At 51.4% G+C, this 20,661-nt stretch overlaps 2 protein-coding genes across 4 annotated transcripts; one reads left to right on the forward strand and one right to left on the reverse strand.

Moving 5' to 3' along the window:
• The first annotated feature begins 277 nt into the window (after positions 1–277).
• Positions 278–8,334, forward strand: pard6a (par-6 family cell polarity regulator alpha). Of its 2 annotated transcripts, none has more exons than XM_057052561.1 (6): positions 278–684; positions 2,724–2,955; positions 3,767–4,053; positions 7,046–7,171; positions 7,300–7,439; positions 7,662–8,334. In XM_057052561.1, exons 1-6 carry the CDS (start codon positions 571–573, stop codon positions 7,891–7,893), a joined length of 1,131 nt encoding a protein of 376 aa, XP_056908541.1. In that variant the 5' UTR covers positions 278–570; the 3' UTR covers positions 7,894–8,334. The 2 variants fall into 2 exon arrangements, with proteins under 2 accessions (XP_056908541.1, XP_056908540.1); XM_057052560.1 differs by having other exon boundaries at positions 281–684; positions 3,764–4,053.
• A 3,907-nt stretch (positions 8,335–12,241) lies between these two features.
• gal (galanin/GMAP prepropeptide) lies at positions 12,242–19,705 on the reverse strand. 2 transcript variants are annotated; one of them, XM_057052815.1, is made up of 7 exons: positions 19,598–19,705; positions 19,451–19,531; positions 17,821–17,875; positions 14,952–15,023; positions 13,720–13,806; positions 13,117–13,188; positions 12,242–12,555 (listed from the first exon to the last, which is right to left on the reverse strand). In XM_057052815.1, the coding sequence occupies exons 2-7, from the start codon at positions 19,529–19,531 to the stop codon at positions 12,497–12,499; spliced, it is 426 nt and encodes a 141-aa protein (XP_056908795.1). In that variant the 5' UTR covers positions 19,598–19,705; the 3' UTR covers positions 12,242–12,496. The 2 variants fall into 2 exon arrangements, with proteins under 2 accessions (XP_056908795.1, XP_056908796.1); XM_057052816.1 differs by lacking the exon at positions 14,952–15,023.
• Between the last annotated feature and the right edge of the window lie 956 nt (positions 19,706–20,661).

A 20,661-nucleotide genomic window follows, 5' to 3' on the forward strand; every position in this document is an offset into this window, starting at 1 on the left:
ACAGTCATTATATTCATTTTAGTTTTTAAATTTCAAAATGAGCAGAAGCTTGGTGAGAGTGATGTCTTACCACCTTCCTGTATGTGTTGGGTTGCTGGTGGTGCCTTTATTCCAAATTCAAGCCTGTGTGTCTTATTTTACCTTTTTATATTTACATATTAAAGGCTCACCAGCCAATCTAAGGTCACGCCAGTTTCTGCAGGTACCTGGGAGCCTTATAGACAGTAGGGGGCGACAGTGAGCAGTATCTCTCTCTCACACACACACGCACACAATAGCGCAGTGACGGGTCTCGGGTGTGCCGTGCGTGCGTGCGTGACATGCTGTCTGGCACATCCTCTGCAGTGTGGCCCGCCAGGCCCCGCCCCCTCAGCTGGAGCGCAGACAGACCGGTTCCACCAGCGCTCCCGGTCCCTGGAAGGATTTACTGGTTTCTGCCTGTCAGGCCTCTCACTCTCACGTCGACCCAAAGAAAGGAAGTGACAGCTGAGGCAGGACCATCGTCATGAGCCGCTCCGCGCTGCTGTAGCTCCGGACGGGCTGAGCAAACGAGCGGACCGGTTCCGCTGGATGGTTTTAACCGCAGTGGAGCGAAAAGAGGCGAGCAGGAGGATGTCCCGACAGCCGCAGCAGCCGCGGGGGTGTGCAAATGTCCCGGAGAGCCTGGTGGAGGTGAAGAGCAAGGTGAGTGTTCTGATGGAGGAGCCCACCGACAGCGGTACCAGTGGTACCGACAGGACCAGCTGTACGTTCACACGTTCCGCCCTGGCGCCGTTTGTGGCTATTACTATGTTATTACATTTTAGTCCCAGTCAATTCTGTGGTTTCTCGGGTTCATGTGGCCACTTTCAAATGTCCTTCCTGAAAAAGCGCCTGCAAATACGCGCGCGCACACGCACGGCAGGTGAAGGAAAAGGCAGAGAAAGCTGGTCTCATGTCCGCAGTTCTTTTATCCCTCTGTGTGGATATAAATCATCAGTTTGATCTTCTCTTCGTGGCTCTGCGGCTCTTTACACTTCAACTCTCATTTGTGTTCCAGAAGATGACGGAGATGCTTGTTGCAGCATTCTTCTGGCAACCGTTTAGGATTTTGAGCAGAGATAAACACATCAGCACGGTTCTTTGAGATTTGCCAAAATGCCTGTGAGGTTTAGATGGGAGTCCTCTAGAAACATGGTCCTCTAGGAACATGGTCCTCTAGGAACATGGTCCTCTAGAAACATGGTTCTCTAGAAACATGGTCCTCTAGAAACACGGTCCTCTAGAAACACGGTCCTGTAGGAACACGGTCCTCTAGGAACATGGTCCTCTAGAAACATGGTTCTCTAGAAACATGGTCCTCTAGAAACACGTCCTCTAGAAACACGGTCCTGTAGGAACACGGTCCTCTAGGAACATGGTCCTCTAGAAACATGGTTCTCTAGAAACATGGTCCTCTAGAAACACGGTCCTCTAGAAACATGGTCCTCTAGGAACATGGTCCTCTAGAAACATGGTCCTCTAGGAACATGGTCCTCTAGAAACATGGTCCTCTAGGAACATGGTCCTCTAGGAACATGGTCCTCTAGAAACACGGTCCTCTAGGAACACGGTCCTCTAGGAACACGGTCCTCTAGGAACATGGTCCTCTAGGAACATGGTCCTCTAGAAACATGGTCCTCTAGGAACATGGTCCTCTAGAAACACGGTCCTCTAGGAACACGGTCCTCTAGAAACACGGTCCTCTAGGAACACGGTCCTCTAGGAACACGGTCCTCTAGGAACACGGTCCTCTAGAAACATGGTTCTCTAGGAACATGGTCCTCTAGGACATGGTCCTCTAGGAACATGGTCCTCTAGAAACACGGTCCTCTAGAAACATGGTCCTCTAGAAACACGGTCCTCTAGAAACATGGTCCCACCACCCCCCAGTACTACTGTTAGAATGAGGTGTGGGCTACCTGGTGTCCCCCCCTGAGGATGCTCTGCAGGGCTGAGACCCTGTGACCTGCAGATTTGCTCACCACACTGTGATAGCGTTGGTGAGGAGGTGAGGAGCCACCAGGGCTCCTGAAGGCTCCCATCCTACTTCAGTTAGAGCTGTGCTGAGCTGTTGCTGACAGCCGGTGGTCTTTGTCCTTCACAGACCGTGAGCTCATGAATTCAGGTGCAGGTTCTCCTGGTTCAGGCTCAGCTTCATCTGCCTGAATGTTTGAATGTTGTGAGTGGACCGATGCTGCAGGGTGGTGTGATACCAGTGATCCCAGTGCTGTAACTGGTGGTCTGGCTAGTGAGCAGACGACCACACCAGCGTACTCATGTGATGGAACCTTTAGAGCTCAACCTCCAGTTCAGAGGAGCCAGTTTTTGTCTTTAACAGCTGCAGTTGTAATAACTGTTTAATGTTAGTTAATGTTAATGTTAGTTAGTGCAGCAGAATGAGCCATTGCCCTCAGACTGCCATGCAGTAGCGTCTCTGGAGGGAGTCCTTTCTCTTCCTGCTTCCTATTAGGGTTAGGGTTAAGGGTCAGGGTTAGGGTTAGAGGGTCAGGGTTAAGGGTTGGGTTAGGGTCAGGGGTTAGGGTTAGGGGCTGATGTCTAACCCTGTCTAACCCTGACCCTAACCCTGACCCTGACCCTGACCCTCTAACCCTGACCCTGACCCTAACCCTGACCCTGACCCTGACCCTAACCCTGACCCTGACCCTGACCCTGACCGGGCTCTGTTGTGTTACCGTCACTAGTTTGAGGCAGAATATCGTCGCTTTGGTCTGAAGAGAAACTGCCCTGGAGGCTTTCTGGAATTCTACGTCCTTCTCCGATCCATCCATCGCATACCCGGTACGGACGTGCAGCTGGGCTATGCTGATGTCCACGGAGACCTCCTGCCAATCAACAATGATGATAACTTCCTCAAAGCTGTCTCGTCTGCCAGTCCTCTGCTGCGCATAATCATCACCAAAAAAGGTCAAACAGGTGAGGCTTCAGCTCTGAAAATAGACTTGTTGCTTCTCTGGAATGCTGGTTAGGACCACTGACGACTGTATTTCCATACCTCCTCATGGACCACAGCAGGGATCTGCAGGAGCCAGACTCCACTTATGAAAGCAGCAGGGCAGACGCTGAATGTTTAGGAGAAGCAATAGCTGAAAGTCAGAACACAAGGGTGAAAATGCTAAATCTTTAGCATGTGTAGTTTGTCCACATTTTTGATTCAACATAAAACAAAACAATGAAAAAAACAAGGTGGGATAAGCCTCCTCCTGGTACACCCTGTCTGTGGTAGCATAGGTACGATGATGCTATAGGTTAGCATGCTGTGTTAACTATTAGCATTATCTGAGCTAGCATGTAGCTACAGAATCACTGTCTCTAAACCTTCTCACAGAGGAAGGTTTCATCTTCATCTTCCAGTGGCGAAGGAGTCATCCTCCTTTACCTGGGCAGGGAGCTGGTTCCATAGCCCCCATTCCACTGTTAAAGGTCCTAGAACCAGCAGGGTTAGGGTTAGGGTTAACCCTAGAACCTTTCTTATGTGCAGGTTTAGCAACAGATCCTCCAAGATTCCTGTTTGACTTTGTGGAGAGTAATGTGCAGTAAAAGTTAAATCTAAAACGTTGCATTCAATAATGTGCTCATATTTGAACAGGAGTCTCAGAGTCCAACCCTGATTTAGGTCCATCACCATGCTTCTGTTGGGTTTTCTCCAACCCTAAAACCCTAAGTCTAAAGCCTTTCCCCCCAGAAGAGAAGCACTTCCTGTTCCTCTGTCTGTTTCGTTCAGAAGATGAACCGCTGGTCGGCACCACCAACTCCCTGCAGAGGCGTAAGAAGGTGCTGGGCTTGACTGGTCTGCGTGCCAGCAGCTCCTCCATCTCCTCCTCCAAGAGTAAAGCGGCTCTCATGATCGGTCGGCCACACAACTTCAGGCAGATCTCCTCCATCATCGACGTGGACATCCTGCCTGAGACCCACCGCCGGGTGCAGCTGCACAAGCACGGCAGCAACAAGCCGCTGGGCTTCTACATCCGCGACGGCGTCAGCATGCGTGTGACCGTGCACGGAGTGGAGAAGGTGAGCGCTCGTGTCCACCGTGGTGTTCACCTTTCATGTTAGGGTTAGGGTTCCGAATTATGGGATGGGAGAGTAATCAGCTGAGCTCTGGCTGTTGCTCCAACCCAAACGTGCTAAATAACGACCTCTCGTTAAGCTTTGGGCTTTTACAGGACCCGAAAGCAGGCAAACGCAGTGATAAAGTCCAAAAACTAGTTTTTATTTCACAAACTGGCCAGACAGGCGCTCCGTCCCTCAACAGGTGGCCTGATGGAGATCGCCCACAGGTGCGCCCCCCGCAGCTCCTCCACCCCCCCTGCAGCTCCTCCCCCCGCAGCTCCTCCACGCCCCCTGCAGCTCCTCCACGCCCCCCGCAGCTCCTCCACCCCCCTGCAGCTCCTCCACCCCCCTGCAGCTCCTCCACGCCCCTGCAGCTCCTCCACCCCCCCCCCTGCAGCTCCTCCACGCACCCCCCCCGCAGCTCCTCCACCCCCCTGCAGCTCCTCCACGCCCCCCGCAGCTCCTCCACCCCCCTGCAGCTCCTCCACCCCCCCGCAGCTCCTCCACCCCCCCTGCAGCTCCTCCACGCCCCCCGCAGCTCCTCCACCCCCCTGCAGCTCCTCCACGCCCCCTGCAGCTCCTCCACGCCCCCCGCAGCTCCTCCACCCCCCCGCAGCTCCTCCACGCCCCCTGCAGCTCCTCCACCCCCCCTGCAGCTCCTCCACCCCCCCGCAGCTCCTCCACCCCCCCGCAGCTCCTCACGCCCCCCGCAGCTCCTCCACGCCCCCTGCAGCTCCTCCACCCCCCCGCAGCTCCTCCACGCCCCCTGCAGCTCCTCCACCCCCCTGCAGCTCCTCCACGCCCCCTCCAGCTCCTCCACGCCCCCTGCAGCTCCTCCACCCCCCTTCAGCTCCTCCACCCCCCCGCAGCTCCTCCACCCCCCCTGCAGCTCCTCCACGCCCCCTGCAGCTCCTCCACGCCCCCTTCAGCCAATCAGCTCCTCCACGCCCCCTGCAGCTCCTCCACGCCCCCTTCAGCTCCTCCACCCCCCCGCAGCTCCTCCACCCCCCTGCAGCTCCTCCACGCCCCCTGCAGCTCCTCCACGCCCCCTTCAGCCAATCAGCTCCTCCACGCCCCCTGCAGCTCCTCCACGCCCCCTTCAGCTCCTCCACCCCCCCTGCAGCTCCTCCACGCCCCCTTCAGCCAATCAGCTCCTCCACCCCCCCCCGCTTCAGCTCCTCCACCCCCCCTGCAGCTCCTCCACGCCCCCTGCAGCTCCTCCACGCCCCCTGCAGGAACAACAAAACCACAACCCGGAACCTTGGACCCCCACATTCCTAATCATCATCATCATCATCATCATCATCATCATCATGACCATAACAATGGGAAGAATAAGAAAAAATGATTTGGAAATGGAGAATTTTTATACACTGAAATAAATGAACCAAATCAATCAGATTACTAGATCTACTGGATCAAAGCTGTGTTCATCTGATTTCTCCTAATCAGATCACTATCTGATAACCAGCTCATATTAAACTTAATCAGATGTCAGATAAGGATCGGGTCGCCATGGTGACGTCAGGAAGTTGAAGTTGGTTGAAGTGCAGGATGAAAAAATTCTCTCCCCTCACTTTTTCCCCATGAATGGCTGTAATATTCTTTCATAAATTACGGATTATTGATCAGTCACACAACTACTACTAACCTATCTAATGTACTACCCTGTCAATACAAATACAATCGTAAAATTAGAGTGTAAAATTGTAAAATTCGTGTAAAATTAGAGTGTAAAATTAGGGTGTAATCAACAGTGAATAAGGGCATGAAAGTAGATTTGTGAAAGAATCTTTATCTTCTAAAGAGATTTGGTAAATTGTTGCCACTCATCTATGGGGGTTCTGAATGGTACCATCAATGGTACCATCAATGGTACCGTTGATGGTACCATTGATGGTACCAAGAGCAGCTTTGGGCTGATTTACACTTAATATTAAAGTGGTCCAGAACTGTTGGAGACCGGTGCCGTCTGGGCCAAGTAAAAATAAGGAAATAAAGAAAGCCTTTGCTATGGACACAGTTAGGATTAGGGTTAGTTAGGGTTAGGGTTAGTTCCAGAGTTAATTAGGGTTAGTTAGGTTTATTGTTAGGGTTAGTTAGGGTTATTGTTAGTTCCAGACTTAATTAGGGTTAGGGTTAGTTAGGTTTATTGTTGGGGTTAGTTAGGGTTATGGTTATGGTTAGTTGGGTTTATTGTTAGGGTTAGATAGGGTTAGGGTTAGTTAGGTTTATTGTTAGTTCCAGACTTAATTAGGGTTAGGTTAGTTAGGTTATTGTTAGGGTTAGTTAGGGTTATTGTTAGTTCCAGACTTAATTAGGGTTAGGGTTAGTTAGGTTTATTGTTGGGGTTAGTTAGGGTTATGGTTATGGTTAGTTGGGTTTATTGTTAGGGTTAGGGTTAGTTAGGTTTATTGTTAGGGTTGGGGTTAGGGTTAGTTAAGTTTATTGTTAAGGTTAGTCGGGGTTAGTTGTGGTTAGGGTTAGTTCCAGAGTTAATTATGGTTATGGTTAGGGTTAGTTATGGTTAGGGTTAGTTCCAGAGTTAATTATGGTTATGGTTAGGGTTAGTTCCAGAGTTAATTAGGGTTAGGGTTAGTTAGGTTTATTGTTAGGGTTAGTTAGGGTTAGGGTTAGTTATGGTTAGGGTTAGTTCCAGAGTTAATTATGGTTATGGTTAGGGTTAGTTCCAGAGTTAATTATGGTTATGGTTAGGGTTAGTTATGGTTAGGGTTAGTTCCAGAGTTAATTATGGTTATGGTTAGGGTTAGTTCCAGAGTTAATTAGGGTTAGGGTTAGTTAGGTTTATTGTTAGGGTTAGTTAGGGTTAGGGTTAGTTATGGTTAGGGTTAGTTCCAGAGTTAATTATGGTTATGGTTAGGGTTAGTTCCAGAGTGTTTTCCAGCTTGACCACGTGCTGAGTTGAAATGGAACCCTGGTATTTGTTTCCTAGGTTCCGGGAGTGTTCATATCTCGTCTGGTCCGTGGGGGACTGGCAGAAAGCACCGGGCTGCTGGGAGTCAATGATGAGATTCTGGAGGTCAACGGCATTGATGTAGCAGGGAAATCCTTGGACCAGGTAAATCCTGGCTCATATGTGACCAGATGGATTTAAAGGGCCACAGCTATCAGATGTGAGGGATTCCAGATTTCCCTGAACATTAGAAGCCTTGAAATGTTTCTACTTTCTGTACTTTATTGTCTCAGGTCACTGACATGCTGGTGGCCAACAGCCACAACCTGATTGTGACTGTTAAACCAGCCAACCAGAGGAACAACGTGGTGCATCGAGGCAGTAAAAACAGCTGGTCCGTGCCCGTCTCGCAGAACAACCTTAACGCTGCCAGGTACTGAAGTTTCCCACCTGGAGAAACGGACGGGGACGTCACATGACTCCTGTTTCTGCTCTCTTCTGTGGGATCATCTTCATCATGTTGACAACACAGAGGATGTGGTTTGGTGGTAACTGTCAAACCTCTGAAGCTGTGTGGACATCCTGGACTGGACGCTGACGACACAAACGTCCTTTCACCCAAATGCTAACTGCTCTAATTCTGTTGTTCCCACAGCAAGAGTGCTCCAGATGGTGACAGCGAGGAGGAGGAGGACGATGTGGACATCATCCTGGAGAACGACTGCCTCACACCTTCAGACCTGCAGCACATGTCCAGGAGCACCAGCGCTAACCCCAGCGACCCGGCTAACAGCCAGCTGTACAGGGCCAACAGCTCCACCACACTCAGCCATAACGGAAACCTCGCCCGCATCTCTGGCAGTCAGGAGAACACCATGACTCTGTAGCCATCAGGACTGGAGAATCAGGAGAACACCGTGACTCTGTAGCCATCAGGACTGGAGAATCAGGAGAACACCGTGACTCTGTAGCCATCAGGACTGGAGAATCAGGAGAACACCATGACTCTGTAGCCATCAGGACTGGAGAATCAGGAGAACACCATGACTCTGTAGCCATCAGGACTGGAGAATCAGGAGAACACCGTGACTCTGTAGCCATCAGGACTGGAGAATCTGTATATTGATTATACAGACGTTACACTGTCTGCACTCAGGAACATGGCCGATGACTGGGGGCTGCTGGGGCTAAAACAGGCTAAAGCTACATTTACTTCTAATGGGATTTTAGAATGATGTTAACAGAAGTTTCGGTGTTGATGAAATCCACAGTTTTATTGTTAATATGTATAAGATAAAAGATTCAACCAATAAATGATCTCAACAGGATGTTGAAGCTTGACAAGGACTATCTGTGGGTAATGTTCCCCAAGGTGAAGGAGCCTGATGAGCAGCTTCATTAGCAGCTTCACTGGCAGCAACGAGCCTAATCAGCAAATGTTCCCACACATGGACGATCTGCCGTGTGTTTGCAGAGCGACGCTCCTCCGGAACCAGACTGGCCTTCATCCACTTCCACAACTTATTGTCTGTTTATTGGCCTGGTTCAGAGGGAGGCCACAGAAAGGACCCAAACCAAGCGTTCAAAACTCGACCGCCACCTTCCTGTGGTGGAGGGCTTTGTGTGCAGGTCCTAGGTGACGGGCCGGACCAAGGGGGGTCCCTCTACCCACCATTAAGATGAACATAACATTGAGGATGTATACGTCCTGTATACGTCCTTAGGCCGGCGCTCTCTGGGTCACATTGCCATCAGTAAGTCAGACCTGTTTACGGTGCATGTTGGACCGGGCTGCCCTTTGTCACCGGTTCTGTATCAAAGCTTGATCTGATACAATCAATTCCACTTCTTCAGGGAAGCAGGTGGAACCCCAGAGATGAATGTGGCAGAGCTGAGTGGACTCACCTGGGGACCTTTCACTGGGCCCGTCACACCTGCAGCTGATCACCAATCAGAACCCAGAACCCAGCCTCCAGCTCACCAGCGTTGGGTCGTTTCTTCGGCGTTGTGGTGAACGTGGGTCAATGGTATCTTCTCAGGTTCTGTTCCCCGTTGTTCTGGTCTCTTCCTGGGTCACCAGGCGCCCTTCGTTAGGAGGAACGAGCTGCACCTCTTCACTACCTGAGTTAATTAAGATCTTGTGTCAGCTCTTAGGGGTCCTGCCTGGATCGCAGCTCCTTTATGGGACCTGTGACTTTTACCTGGAAAGGTGAAGCTGGGAGTGGCTATAAAGCGAGCACCTGATCTCCAGGGTTAGAAACGGTCTCAGAGAGTCTGTGTTTATCAGAGGGTTACATTTCCAAATCCACTTAGTTAATACGCCCTAAATACCAAAAATGGTCACCTGACTCTTGTGAACCCAAATTCTCAAAAACATTCACATCCAACAAAAAGGACGATCCCTGGATCCCTGGATCCCTGGATCACTTTCCCACGAGGAGCGATGCCACACCGACCTTGTGTGTCAGCAGCACCGTTTACACACCATCAAAAACTGATCTAAAATTCTTAGGGGTTGTGATTGATTGTATTAAATTATATAAAAGGACATACACATATCCTTTGCATATAGTTTGTTCAATTATACGACCTCATATACATCATACTGTGTCGGGGGGGCGCGACACACGACGGTAAATGCTACGTATTTAATATTTAAACCAGTCAGTCTCAGGCCGAGCTGCCGCACCACTCCGAAGGGCACGATAGTTCTCTCCACGCCATCGTCAAGTATAGCATCGGCCTCCGGGCGCCGTTGTGGAGGGAGACCATGAGCACCGCGTCACCTGCTTCACCTGTGCTGCCAGTCTAGGTACATCCTGGTCAGGTGGCCGACCATGAGCACCCGCGTCACCTGCTTCACCTGTGCTGCCAGTCTAGGTACATCCTGGTCAGGTGGCCGACCATGAGCACCGCGTCACCTGCTTCACCTGTGCTGCCAGTCTAGGTACATCCTGGTCAGGTGGCCGACCATGAGCACCCGCGTCACCTGCTTCACCTGTGCTGCCAGTCTAGGTACATCCTGGTCAGGTGGCCGACCATGAGCACCGCGTCACCACCTCTTCACCTGTGGCCAGTCTAGGTACATCCTGGTCAGGTGGCCGACCATGAGCACCCGCGTCACCTGCTTCACCTGTGCTGCCAGTCTAGGTACATCCTGGTCAGGTGGCCGACCATGAGCACCCGCGTCACCTGCTTCACCTGTGCTGCCAGTCTAGGTACATCCTGGTCAGGTGGCCGACCATGAGCACCAGCGTCACCTGCTTCACCTGTGCTGCCAGTCTAGGTACATCCTGGTCAGGTGGCCGACCATGAGCACCCGCGTCACCTGCTTCACCTGTGCTGCCAGTCTAGGTACATCCTGGTCAGGTGGCCGACCATGAGCACCAGCGTCACCTGCTTCACCTGTGCTGCCAGTCTAGGTACATCCTGGTCAGGTGGCCGACCATGAGCACCGCGTCACCTGCTTCACCTCTGCTGCCAGTCTAGGTACATCCTGGTCAGGTGGCCGACCATGAGCACCCGCGTCACCTTCTCACCTGTGCTGCCTGTCTAGGTACATCCTGGTCAGGTGGCCGACCATGAGCACCCGCGTCACCTTCTTCACCTGTGCTGCCAGTCTAGGTACATCCTGGTCAGGTGGCCGACCATGAGCACCCGCGTCACCTGCTTCACCTGTGCTGCCAGTCTAGGTACATCTGGTCAGGTGGCCGACCATGAGCACCAGCGTCACCTGCTTCACCTGTGCTGCCAGTCTAGGTACATCCTGGTCAGGTGGCCGACCATGAGCACCCGCAGGCCGGCTTCTTGTGCCAAATCCAGCATCACTGGGCTTTCGTACAAACATTATGTTGATATTTGTATTATGTGACTGACCAAAAACTAACCCTAACCTATTGTAACCAACACTCTTACGACAGAGCAAGTCGGAATACAAGGATGACACAGTACAGTTCTTTGGCTTTGATCTGACCTGAATCTAGAACATCACCAGAACTTCTCGGCCCATTATCAACATTTCCTGAAGATTTCATGAAAAACTTTCATGTGAGTTCTTTTGCTAATAACACTAATCTCAGCTGACTTGAGCCTCTTTATTTGTCCAAGTTACCCTGAAGCACTGGAGGCTGGTTCACATGTTGCTGCGACCCATTTGGGACAGTTATCTGTGGCTGGCCCACCTGCCAGGGGCACAAACTCTGACAGCCTGTCATCATTCTGAGGCCTGGACTGGCCCCGGAACCCTCCTGGGACCAGAGGCCTGGACTGGTCCCGGAACCCTCCTGGGACCAGAGACCTGGACTGCAGTCTCAACTTTGGGCCAATGGAGCTGCAGGCAGGTATACATGGACTGCCGGCTTCTGGTGAGTTTTGACCTTGACTGGACCATGAAGAAGGTCGCCCAGTTCTTTCCTTTGTCACAACAAAGTCACGGTCAGCAGTGCTGCCCCCTGGTGGACAACAGCAGACCACACACAGCAATTCAGCCATTTATTCCAGCTTTTACTCCAGTTTACAGAAGAGGAAGCAGAAAAACACACAATGAATTTATTTTGAGGAGTTTGAGGAGAAACAGTGAATCCAATCATGCAGGTGAGTGCTGCCCCCCAGTGGTCAGGCTGCAAATCTGAACCAGCTGTCTTCTCTTTTTGTCTCTCCTGCAGATCTGGGATCAGGACTCGGAGCCTGCTGAACTCCTGGTACTGCAAACTGTGGGTGCCTGCACACACACACACACGCACACACACACACACACACACACACACACACTCTGGGCAACAGAGGGTTAGGGTTAGCGCCCCACCCCTCACTTTTCCTGGTCTAACCCTCTCTGGTTTTCTTTCTGTGTCTGAGTTCTGCTGTTGCTGGTTCTGCTGGGTTCTGGGTTTCCCTCTGTGAGACCCAGTTTTATGGACCAGCTCTGATGATGACTGGCTCCTGCCAACCGTGAGGCGCCTCACTGGTGGACCGGAGGTGTCGGCCCGGCTCCCCCAGCGAGTTCACCCCACGCCAGAAGATGGTGAGATGGTCCCACTCCTCAGGGGCGGCGCCAGACTGGCTTCTGGCTTCTGGGTCTTCGTTTTTGGACCCGTGAAACATCTTCAGCATATTCAACAGTCTGATTCATCAACTGTTGTGGAACAGCAATAATTTCAGTGTTTTACAAACTTCCTGTTAATTCTAGTTTGATATTTATCGTGCTAAAATATGGTTTATGATGGGAAAATAATCCACTTGTCTGGTGCAATTTCTTTATTTAGTCCATTCTGGTCCATCAGTGGGAGGAAGCGAGCAGGAGAGAACAGCCGTTGGTGTCACAGGACATGGAAGCAGAGTCAATACAGAAACTTTTATTTGCACAGAAAGATCAGGAAATGGTGGAACTGTCTGTCCTGCCACAAAGAGTCAGAGCATCAAGTCTTTGGTCGGAGAACAAAGTCAGTCCCAATAAGAAGAGAGAAGCAGATGGACCACGTGGAGGGAGCAGCATTACGGGTTTAATTCCTCCGATGTCACCGAGGACGGAAGGCTGTCCAGGGCCCCCATGTCTGCAACACATCACACCACAGGAGGTGACCTCAGATGAGCAGCAAGAACGGCAGAAGCTCTACTCAAACCTTCAACCTCTCCTTTCTCTTGAGTTGTTTTATTTGACTAAACCTAGGACGTGTTCTTCAGACCGAAGAGGCAGAATTCAGCAAAAAAACCAGGCGTGTTATTTCATTTCCCCCCACCTCCCCAATGTGCGTCAGAGCAAGACTCCCCCCCAATGGATGTACCATGTTCTTGGGCATTGTCTGGTCTTCCTGGAGCTACTCTGACAGCACAGCTAATTAGCTTTTGTCTGAGAGGAGCTGACTCAGCTAACCCTGGACCAGGAGGCCAAGGTCAAAGACAAATAAAGGTACCAAGGACACAGACAGGAAGGACAAGGGTTTGATATATGGGTGCACAAAGGAGGGGACGCCAGGAAATGAAACACAATCCTCAAAGTGACACGTCAGAAATGAACAAAATGTCCACTGAACTAAAGAAAGAGAGAAATAAACAATCAACGTGATCCAGGAGCTCAAAGGAGCTAAAACAAATGGAGGCGTGAGGGGTTTTACCTTTAAGTTTGAGGTAAGACAGGAAGTCAAGGAGTGTGTGGATCACGTCTCCATCTGCTATCCTCAGGGCCCCTGGGAGGAACATGACTGGAGTTAAAGTCCACAGCTTCACTGACGCTGAAGAACGTTTAAACAGACAGAAAGCAGCAGGAGGAGCTACAGGAAGCTGCTCCTGATGTGGACGGGACTGACGGGAAGAAGAAAGAATCAGCACATGCACAGAACTGCTTGATGGACCAGAACCATCACGGTGCAGAGCAGCTCTGCCTGCTATTGGCCAGGTGAGCAGCACCGGCCGTTCTATTGGCCGGGTGAGCAGCACCGGCCGTTCTATTGGCCAGGTGAGCAGCACCGGCCGTTCTATTGGCCAGGTGAGCAGCACCAGCTGTCAGATGAACATACCTCCGCTACAGCTAACGGGGCACCGCAGCCGTGCTCGTGTTGGAGTTCTGGGGTGGACACTTGACTTAAGGATGTTTATTAAGTGTGTATTCCATGTTAATGGCAAGGCGATAAAGCCAAACATTAACCAGGCTATTAAAATCCTTTGATTCAAACTGAGCACCTTTGAAAGCGTCTTGACGCGGTGTGTGAACAACAAACCTGTCCTGACGTCCTCTTCCTGAGCTGCGTCCCTCTTCCCAGCCAGACCAGATTTGTCTCCCAGCGTCCTGTGTCCATCTATTCCATCTAGATCACCAGGAGTCAGCAAATTGAATCAAATTCCATTTAATTCATGTGGATTTAAGCAATTTTTCCCAAAAATATCTAAAACTGAAAAGATGCCTTGGAAATAATTGCAGTTCAATTCTTCTTTTCTGAGGCTGTGAAAGGACAACATGAAGGACAGGTTGGGTTAGGCTAACAGAGCATATGTGCTAGTACAGCTCAAGGACATTGTTGTTCATGTTAGCATAGCATCTGCTTTGTAAGTGTTTGGGTCAAATCCCAAACTTTTACGAACCGACTGCAGGAATCTTGGCTCTCGGAATTGTGGTGAAAGAACAACAAAAATTTCAAAAGATGGAATTAAAAAGAAAAAGCAGGAAGAAGAGGGAAGGTGGAGGATGGACCTGGTTCTGGGTGTTGAGCAGGAAGCTGCCAGAGAGGAAGATGGATGGTGCAACAGAAGGATGGATGCAGCCTCGTCGGGGTGGGAGAGTGTTGCTAGCACGTTAGCGGGTGGCTCCTAGCCCTTCCTGTTGAAGCTGCTCTGAGCAGCCATGCTGTCTTTTGATGTTGGTTGAAGTGGTGATGATGAGGTTTCCTCTGACCTCCTGTGGGGGTGTCAGGCTCAGGAGCACCAACAGAACCACAGCTTTGTCTGTGAGGAGCTGCAGATGTGTGAAGGAGCCGTCACACATGGGGGGCAAGGCTAAACGCTCACAATCTGCCTTTTTCAGCCCCTCGTGGCACAAATGTTGCTCAGAATCAGGAATCAAGGCTCACACTCGTCCCTCACAGTGACATGGTGACATGATGGAGGTGTGTGTTCCACTTTCTCAACACCTTTTCTTTGGTTTAAAGCACAAGAGGGAAGATAAAGGTAAAGAGAATAAAGGAATAAAGAAGTGCAGGATGAGCAGATCCACTGCTGACAAATGAGTAGAGCAAAGAAAAGCAAGACAATTCCCAGCGGAGAGCAAAGAAAAGCAAGACAATTCCCAGCGGAGAGCAAAGAAAAGCAAGACAATTCCCAGCGGAGAGCAAAGAAAAGCAAGACAATTCCCAGCGGAGAGCAAAGAAAAGCAAGACAATTCCCAGCGGAGAGCAAAGAAAAGCAAGACAATTCCCAGCGGAGAGCAAGAGCCTGCAGCGGCAGCCTTCTGTCTTACATGGAGCCGGCAGCTCGTCTCTGCCTCTGGACCTGGGAGAATCCTTTATCTGAATTAGGTGATCAATACGACCTGAAACACAGGATGAGGCAGGAGCAACCTTTACCTGGGCTTCACACACACACACACACACACACACACACACACACACACACACACACACACACACACACACACCTATCTTTGTGAGGACTTTACAATAGACACACATTATTCAGCTCCTACGAACTAATTCCTCAACCCCACCCACTGTATCCTAACCCCACCCACTGTATCCTAACCCCACCCCACTATATCCTAACCCCACCCCACTGTATCCTAACCCCAACCCACTTTATCCTAACCCCACCCCTGTATCCTAACCCCACCACTGTATCCTAACCCCACCCCACTGTATCCTAACCCCGCCCACTGTATCCTAACCCCACTGTATCCTAACCCCACCCCACTTTATCCTAACCCCACCCACTGTATCCTAACCCCACCCACTGTACCCTAACCCCACCCCACTTTATCCTAACCCCACCCACTGTATCCTAACCCCACCCACTGTATCCTAACCCCGCCCCACTTTATCCTAACCCCACCCACTGTATCCTAACCCCACCCCACTTTATCCTAAGCCCACCCCACTGTATCCTAACCCCACCCACTGTATCCTAACCCCACCCCACTTTATCCTAACCCCACCCCACTGTATCCTACCCCACCCACTGTATCCTAACCCCGCCCACTGTATCCTAACCCCACTTTATCCTAAGCCCATCCCACTGTATCCTAACCCCACCCCACTTTATCCTAACCCCACCCACTGTATCCTAACCCCACCCACTGTACCCTAACCCCACCCCACTTTATCCTAACCCCACCCCTGTATCCTAACCCCACCCACTGTATCCTAACCCCGCCCACTGTATCCTAACCCCACCCCACTTTATCCTAAGCCCACCCCACTTTATCCTAAGCCCACCCCACTGTATCCTAACCCCACCCACTGTATCCTAACCCCACCCACTGTATCCTAACCCCACCCCACTTTATCCTAACCCCACCCCACTGTATCCTAACCCCACCCACTGTATCCTAACCCCCCCCACTGTATCCTAACCCCCCCCCACTTTATCCTAAGCCCACCCCACTGTATCCTAACCCCACCCCACTTTATCCTAACCCCACCCACTGTATCCTAACCCCACCCACTGTACCCTAACCCCACCCCACTTTATCCTAACCCCACCCACTGTATCCTAACCCCACCCACTGTATCCTAACCCCGCCCACTGTATCCTACCCCACCCACTGTATCCTAACCCCACCCCACTTTATCCTAAGCCACCCCACTTTATCCTAAGCCCACCCCACTGTATCCTAACCCCACCCACTGTATCCTAACCCCGCCCCACTTTATCCTAACCCCACCCCACTATATCCTAACCCCACCCCACTTTATCCTAACCCCACCCCACTGTATCCTAACCCCCCCCACTGTATCCTACCCCACCCCACTGTATCCTAACCCCACCCACTGTATCCTAACCCCACCCACTGTATCCTAACCCTAACCCTAACCCTTGACCATAACCCAGTTCTAACCTCAACCTTAAAACCATGTCCTTTCTTGGTTCATCCATCCAGGTCAGTTATCCAAGGTAAGATTCCTGTGTTGACTGGACTGTTTTTTCTTTGTTTTTCCCTGTTTTCCTTGATTTTTCCGTTCAAGGATAAAAACAGTCCAGTCAAATCTTACCTTGGATATCTTGGATATCCACAGGAAGAACCCTCACACACCCGCAGGCATCCACACACTGAGGGACGACGTCTGAGGGACGACGCTTGCGTCATTAAATGGGGGCCACAAAACAATGATACGACACGTGAGCTGATTCAGTGTGACAGTCGGGCCATGACCAGGGGCCACACTAGGGGCCATGACCAGTGGGCCATGACTAGGGGCCATGACCAGTGGGCCATGACTAGGGGCCATGACCAGTGGGCCATGACTAGGGGCCATGACCAGGGGCCACACTAGGGGCCATGACCAGGGGCCATGACCAGGGGCCATGACCAGGGGCCACACTAGGGGCCATGACCAGTGGGCCATGACCAGGGGCCATGACCAGTGGGCCATGACCAGTGGGCCATGACTAGGGGCCATGACCAGTGGGCCATGATTAGGGGCCATGACCAGGGGCCACACTAGGGGCCATGACCAGTGGGCCATGACCAGGGGCCATGACCAGTGGGCCATGACTAGGGGCCATGACCAGTGGGCCATGACCAGGGGCCATGACCAGTGGGCCATGACTAGGGGCCACACTAGGGGCCATGAACAGTGGGCCATGATCAGGGGCCATGACCAGTGGGCCATGACTAGGGGCCATGACCAGGGGCCATGACCAGGGTCCACACTAGGGGCCATGACCAGTGGGCCATGACCAGTGGGCCATGATTAGGGGCCATGACCAGGGGCCACACTAGGGGCCAGACTAGGGGCCACACTAGGTCTGACAACTACCAGCTTGTCAGGCAACAAAAGGTGATACCGTGTCATCAGAACTGAGATGAAAGCAATCCACAAGAACAAAGCAGAGAAAGTTCAATGAAGACATGAAAGCATCCCATAATGCTCCAGCTGTTAGTGTCACCAAAGTCAAAGCAGAGCTACAGTCTTAGAAGCAAGAACATGTGTGTTCTGCTGAAGGTTCTCCACCTCTGTCTGAACATGTGAGCAGTTGATCCTGGTTACTATGATTTACTAGTTTAAATCAGCAGCCATCACTAGTAACAGGATGCAGGTGAGGACCTAAATCTGCTCCTTCCTTCAGTTCTTGGGGTCGACGACCAAAGTGTGAGAGTGTTCTGTACTTACGGGGCCCCAGCAGGTACCCGGCACTGTTCAGGGTCCAGCCGCGCTTCTCCTTCGCCTGCAGGTGTGAAGACACGTTTCTCTTTAAACACTCGAACACCGTTGTTATCTCGCTCTGTCCCCCTTTGTCTCTCTCTCTGTCCCCCTTTGTCTCTCTCTGTCCCCCTTTGTCTCTCTCTGTTCCCCCTTTGTCTCTCTCTCTGTCCCCCTTTGTCTCTCTCTCTGTCCCCCTTTGTCTCTCTCTCTGTCCCCCTTTGTCTCTCTCTCTGTCCCCCTTTGTTCGCTCGCTCTGTCCCCCTTTGTCTCTCTCTCTCTGTCCCCCTTTGTCTCTCTCTCTGTCCCCCTTTGTCGCTCGCTCTGTCCCCCTTTGTCTCTCTCTCTCTGTCCCCCTTTGTCTCTCTCTCTCTGTCCCCCTTTGTCGCTCGCTCTGTCCCCCTTTGTCTCTCTCCTCTCTGTCCACCTCTCTCTCTCCCCTCTCTCTCCCCTCTCCTCTCTCTCTCTCCCTCTCTCTCCCCCTCTCGCCCTCTCTCCCTCTCCTCTCTCTCTCTCTCCCTCTCTCTCCCCCTCTCGCCCTCTCTCCCTCTCCTCTCTCTCTCTCCCTCCTCTCCCCTCTCGCCCTCTCTCCCTCTCTCTCTCTCTCTCCTCCTCTCTCTCTCTCCCTCTCTCTCCCCCTCTCTCCCCCTCTCCCCTCTCTCTCTCTCCCCCTCTCTCCCTCTCCCCTCTCTCTCTCTCCCTCTCTCTCCCCCTCTCGCCCTCTCCCCTCTCTCTCTCTCTTTCTGCTCCCTCTCTCTCCCTCTCTCCCTCTCTCTCCCCCTCTCGCCCTCTCCCCTCTCCTCTCTCTCTCTCCCCCTCTCGCCCTCTCCCCTCTCTCTCTCCCCCTCTCTCCCTCTCCCCTCTCTCTCTCTCCCCTCTCTCTCCCCCTCTCGCCCTCTCCCCTCTCCTCTCTCTCTCTCTCCTCCCTCTCTCTCCCTCTCTCTCCCCCTCTCCCCTCTCTCTCTCTCCCCCTCTCTCCCTCTCCCCTCTCTCTCTCTCCCTCTCTCTCCCTCTCTCCTCCCTCTCTCTCCCTCTCCTCCCCCTCTCTCTCTCTCTTTCTCTCTCTGCTCCCTCTTCGTTTAGTTTATTACTCATGAATTTCCTGTGATATTAGAACTATGTAATAAGCATGTTTATTCCTTTAGGCATGAGCAGGCACAGCATGAACAAACAAGACTTGTTTACCTTTATCTGCTCTAATATTCATAAATGATGTTCGTACACAGCTGGAGCTGAATGAGTTAGTACCTAGTAACTTCATAGGGAGACAAGAGCAGGACAAGGAGCCTCCTGCCTGGTCTCTCATGTAGGAGGACATGAGGGTTCGGGTTAGAGTGAACCTAACCTGGACCTGAAGGGTTAGGGTTAGGGTTAGGGTTAGGGTTAGGGTTGGGGTTAGGTTAACCCTAGGACTCTGTCCCCCTTTGTGAGGGTAACCCTAACCCTAACATAGTTCTAACATAGTTCTAACATCCAGAACTACGGTAACTCCCCTGAACAGTTACTGCATCTATGATCACTTCACATCTTCTTCTGACAATGAAGCATAATTGATATCTTTGTTCTACCTTTGATCTGCTGCTAAACACGGTGAACTTACCGCAACGACAACGCCGATGGTCTCAGACAAAGCTGCGCAGAAGATGAGCGACACACAACAGATGCCAAATCCCCCGTTCATCTGATGGAGGGAGAGAAGAGAAGAGTCACAACTTTGGTGTGACCAGGACAAAGGGAGCAAGCTTACCTTTGATGTCTTTGCTGTGGGAGGTGCTGCGCTGGTCTGTCAGGGTGCGTTTGGCAGAAAAGCAGCGCTCGCTCCGTTTTATAGGCTCGGATGGCGTCATCACCCCCCCCCCCCCCCTCCAACCCCCCCCCCCCCCCCCCTCCAACCCCCCATGGTGGGGGCAGGTCACGAACTAATGCGATTTAATGGCATCACCCAATTTTTCTTTGTTGCCCTGAGAGACAAGATTAAAAAAGGAGAAGAAGCAAGTGTCCATAATATGAAGTGTGACTGGAAAAAGGGTCATTTCGGAGGGTCAGGAGAGAATAACACCTGTATCAGGAGAGAATGACACCTGTATCACTGGAGAATAACACCTGTATCAGTGGAGAATGACACCTGTATCAGGAGAGAATGACACCTGTATCACTGGAGAATAACACCTGTATCAGTGGAGAATGACACCTGTATCAGGAGAGAATAACACCTGTATCAGGAGAGAATAACACCTGTATCAGGAGAGAATGACACCTGTATCAGGAGAGAATAACACCTGTATCAGGAGAGAATAACACCTGTATCAGGAGAGAATGACACCTGTATCAGGAGAGAATAACACCTGTATCAGGAGAGAATAACACCTGTATCAGTGGAGAATGACACCTGTATCAGGAGAGAATAACACCTGTATCAGGAGAGAATGACACCTGTATCAGTGGAGAATAACACCTGTATCAGGAGAGAATAACACCTGTATCAGGAGAGAATGACACCTGTATCAGTGGAGAATAACACCTGTATCAGGAGAGAATAACACCTGTATCAGGAGAGAATGACACCTGTATCACTGGAGAATAACACCTGTATCAGGAGAGAATGACACCTGTATGAGTGGAGAATAACACCTGTATCAGGAGAGAATGACACCTGTATCAGGAGAGAATAACACCTGTATCAGGAGAGAATGACACCTGTATCAGTGGAGAATGACACCTGTATCAGTGGAGAATGACACCTGTATCACTGGAGAATAACACCTGTATCAGGAGAGAATGACACCTGTATCAGGAGAGAATAACACTGTA

The sequence above is a fragment of the Takifugu flavidus genome, chromosome 13 (assembly GCF_003711565.1).
Source record: "Takifugu flavidus isolate HTHZ2018 chromosome 13, ASM371156v2, whole genome shotgun sequence".
Classification (NCBI taxonomy): domain Eukaryota; kingdom Metazoa; phylum Chordata; class Actinopteri; order Tetraodontiformes; family Tetraodontidae; genus Takifugu; species Takifugu flavidus.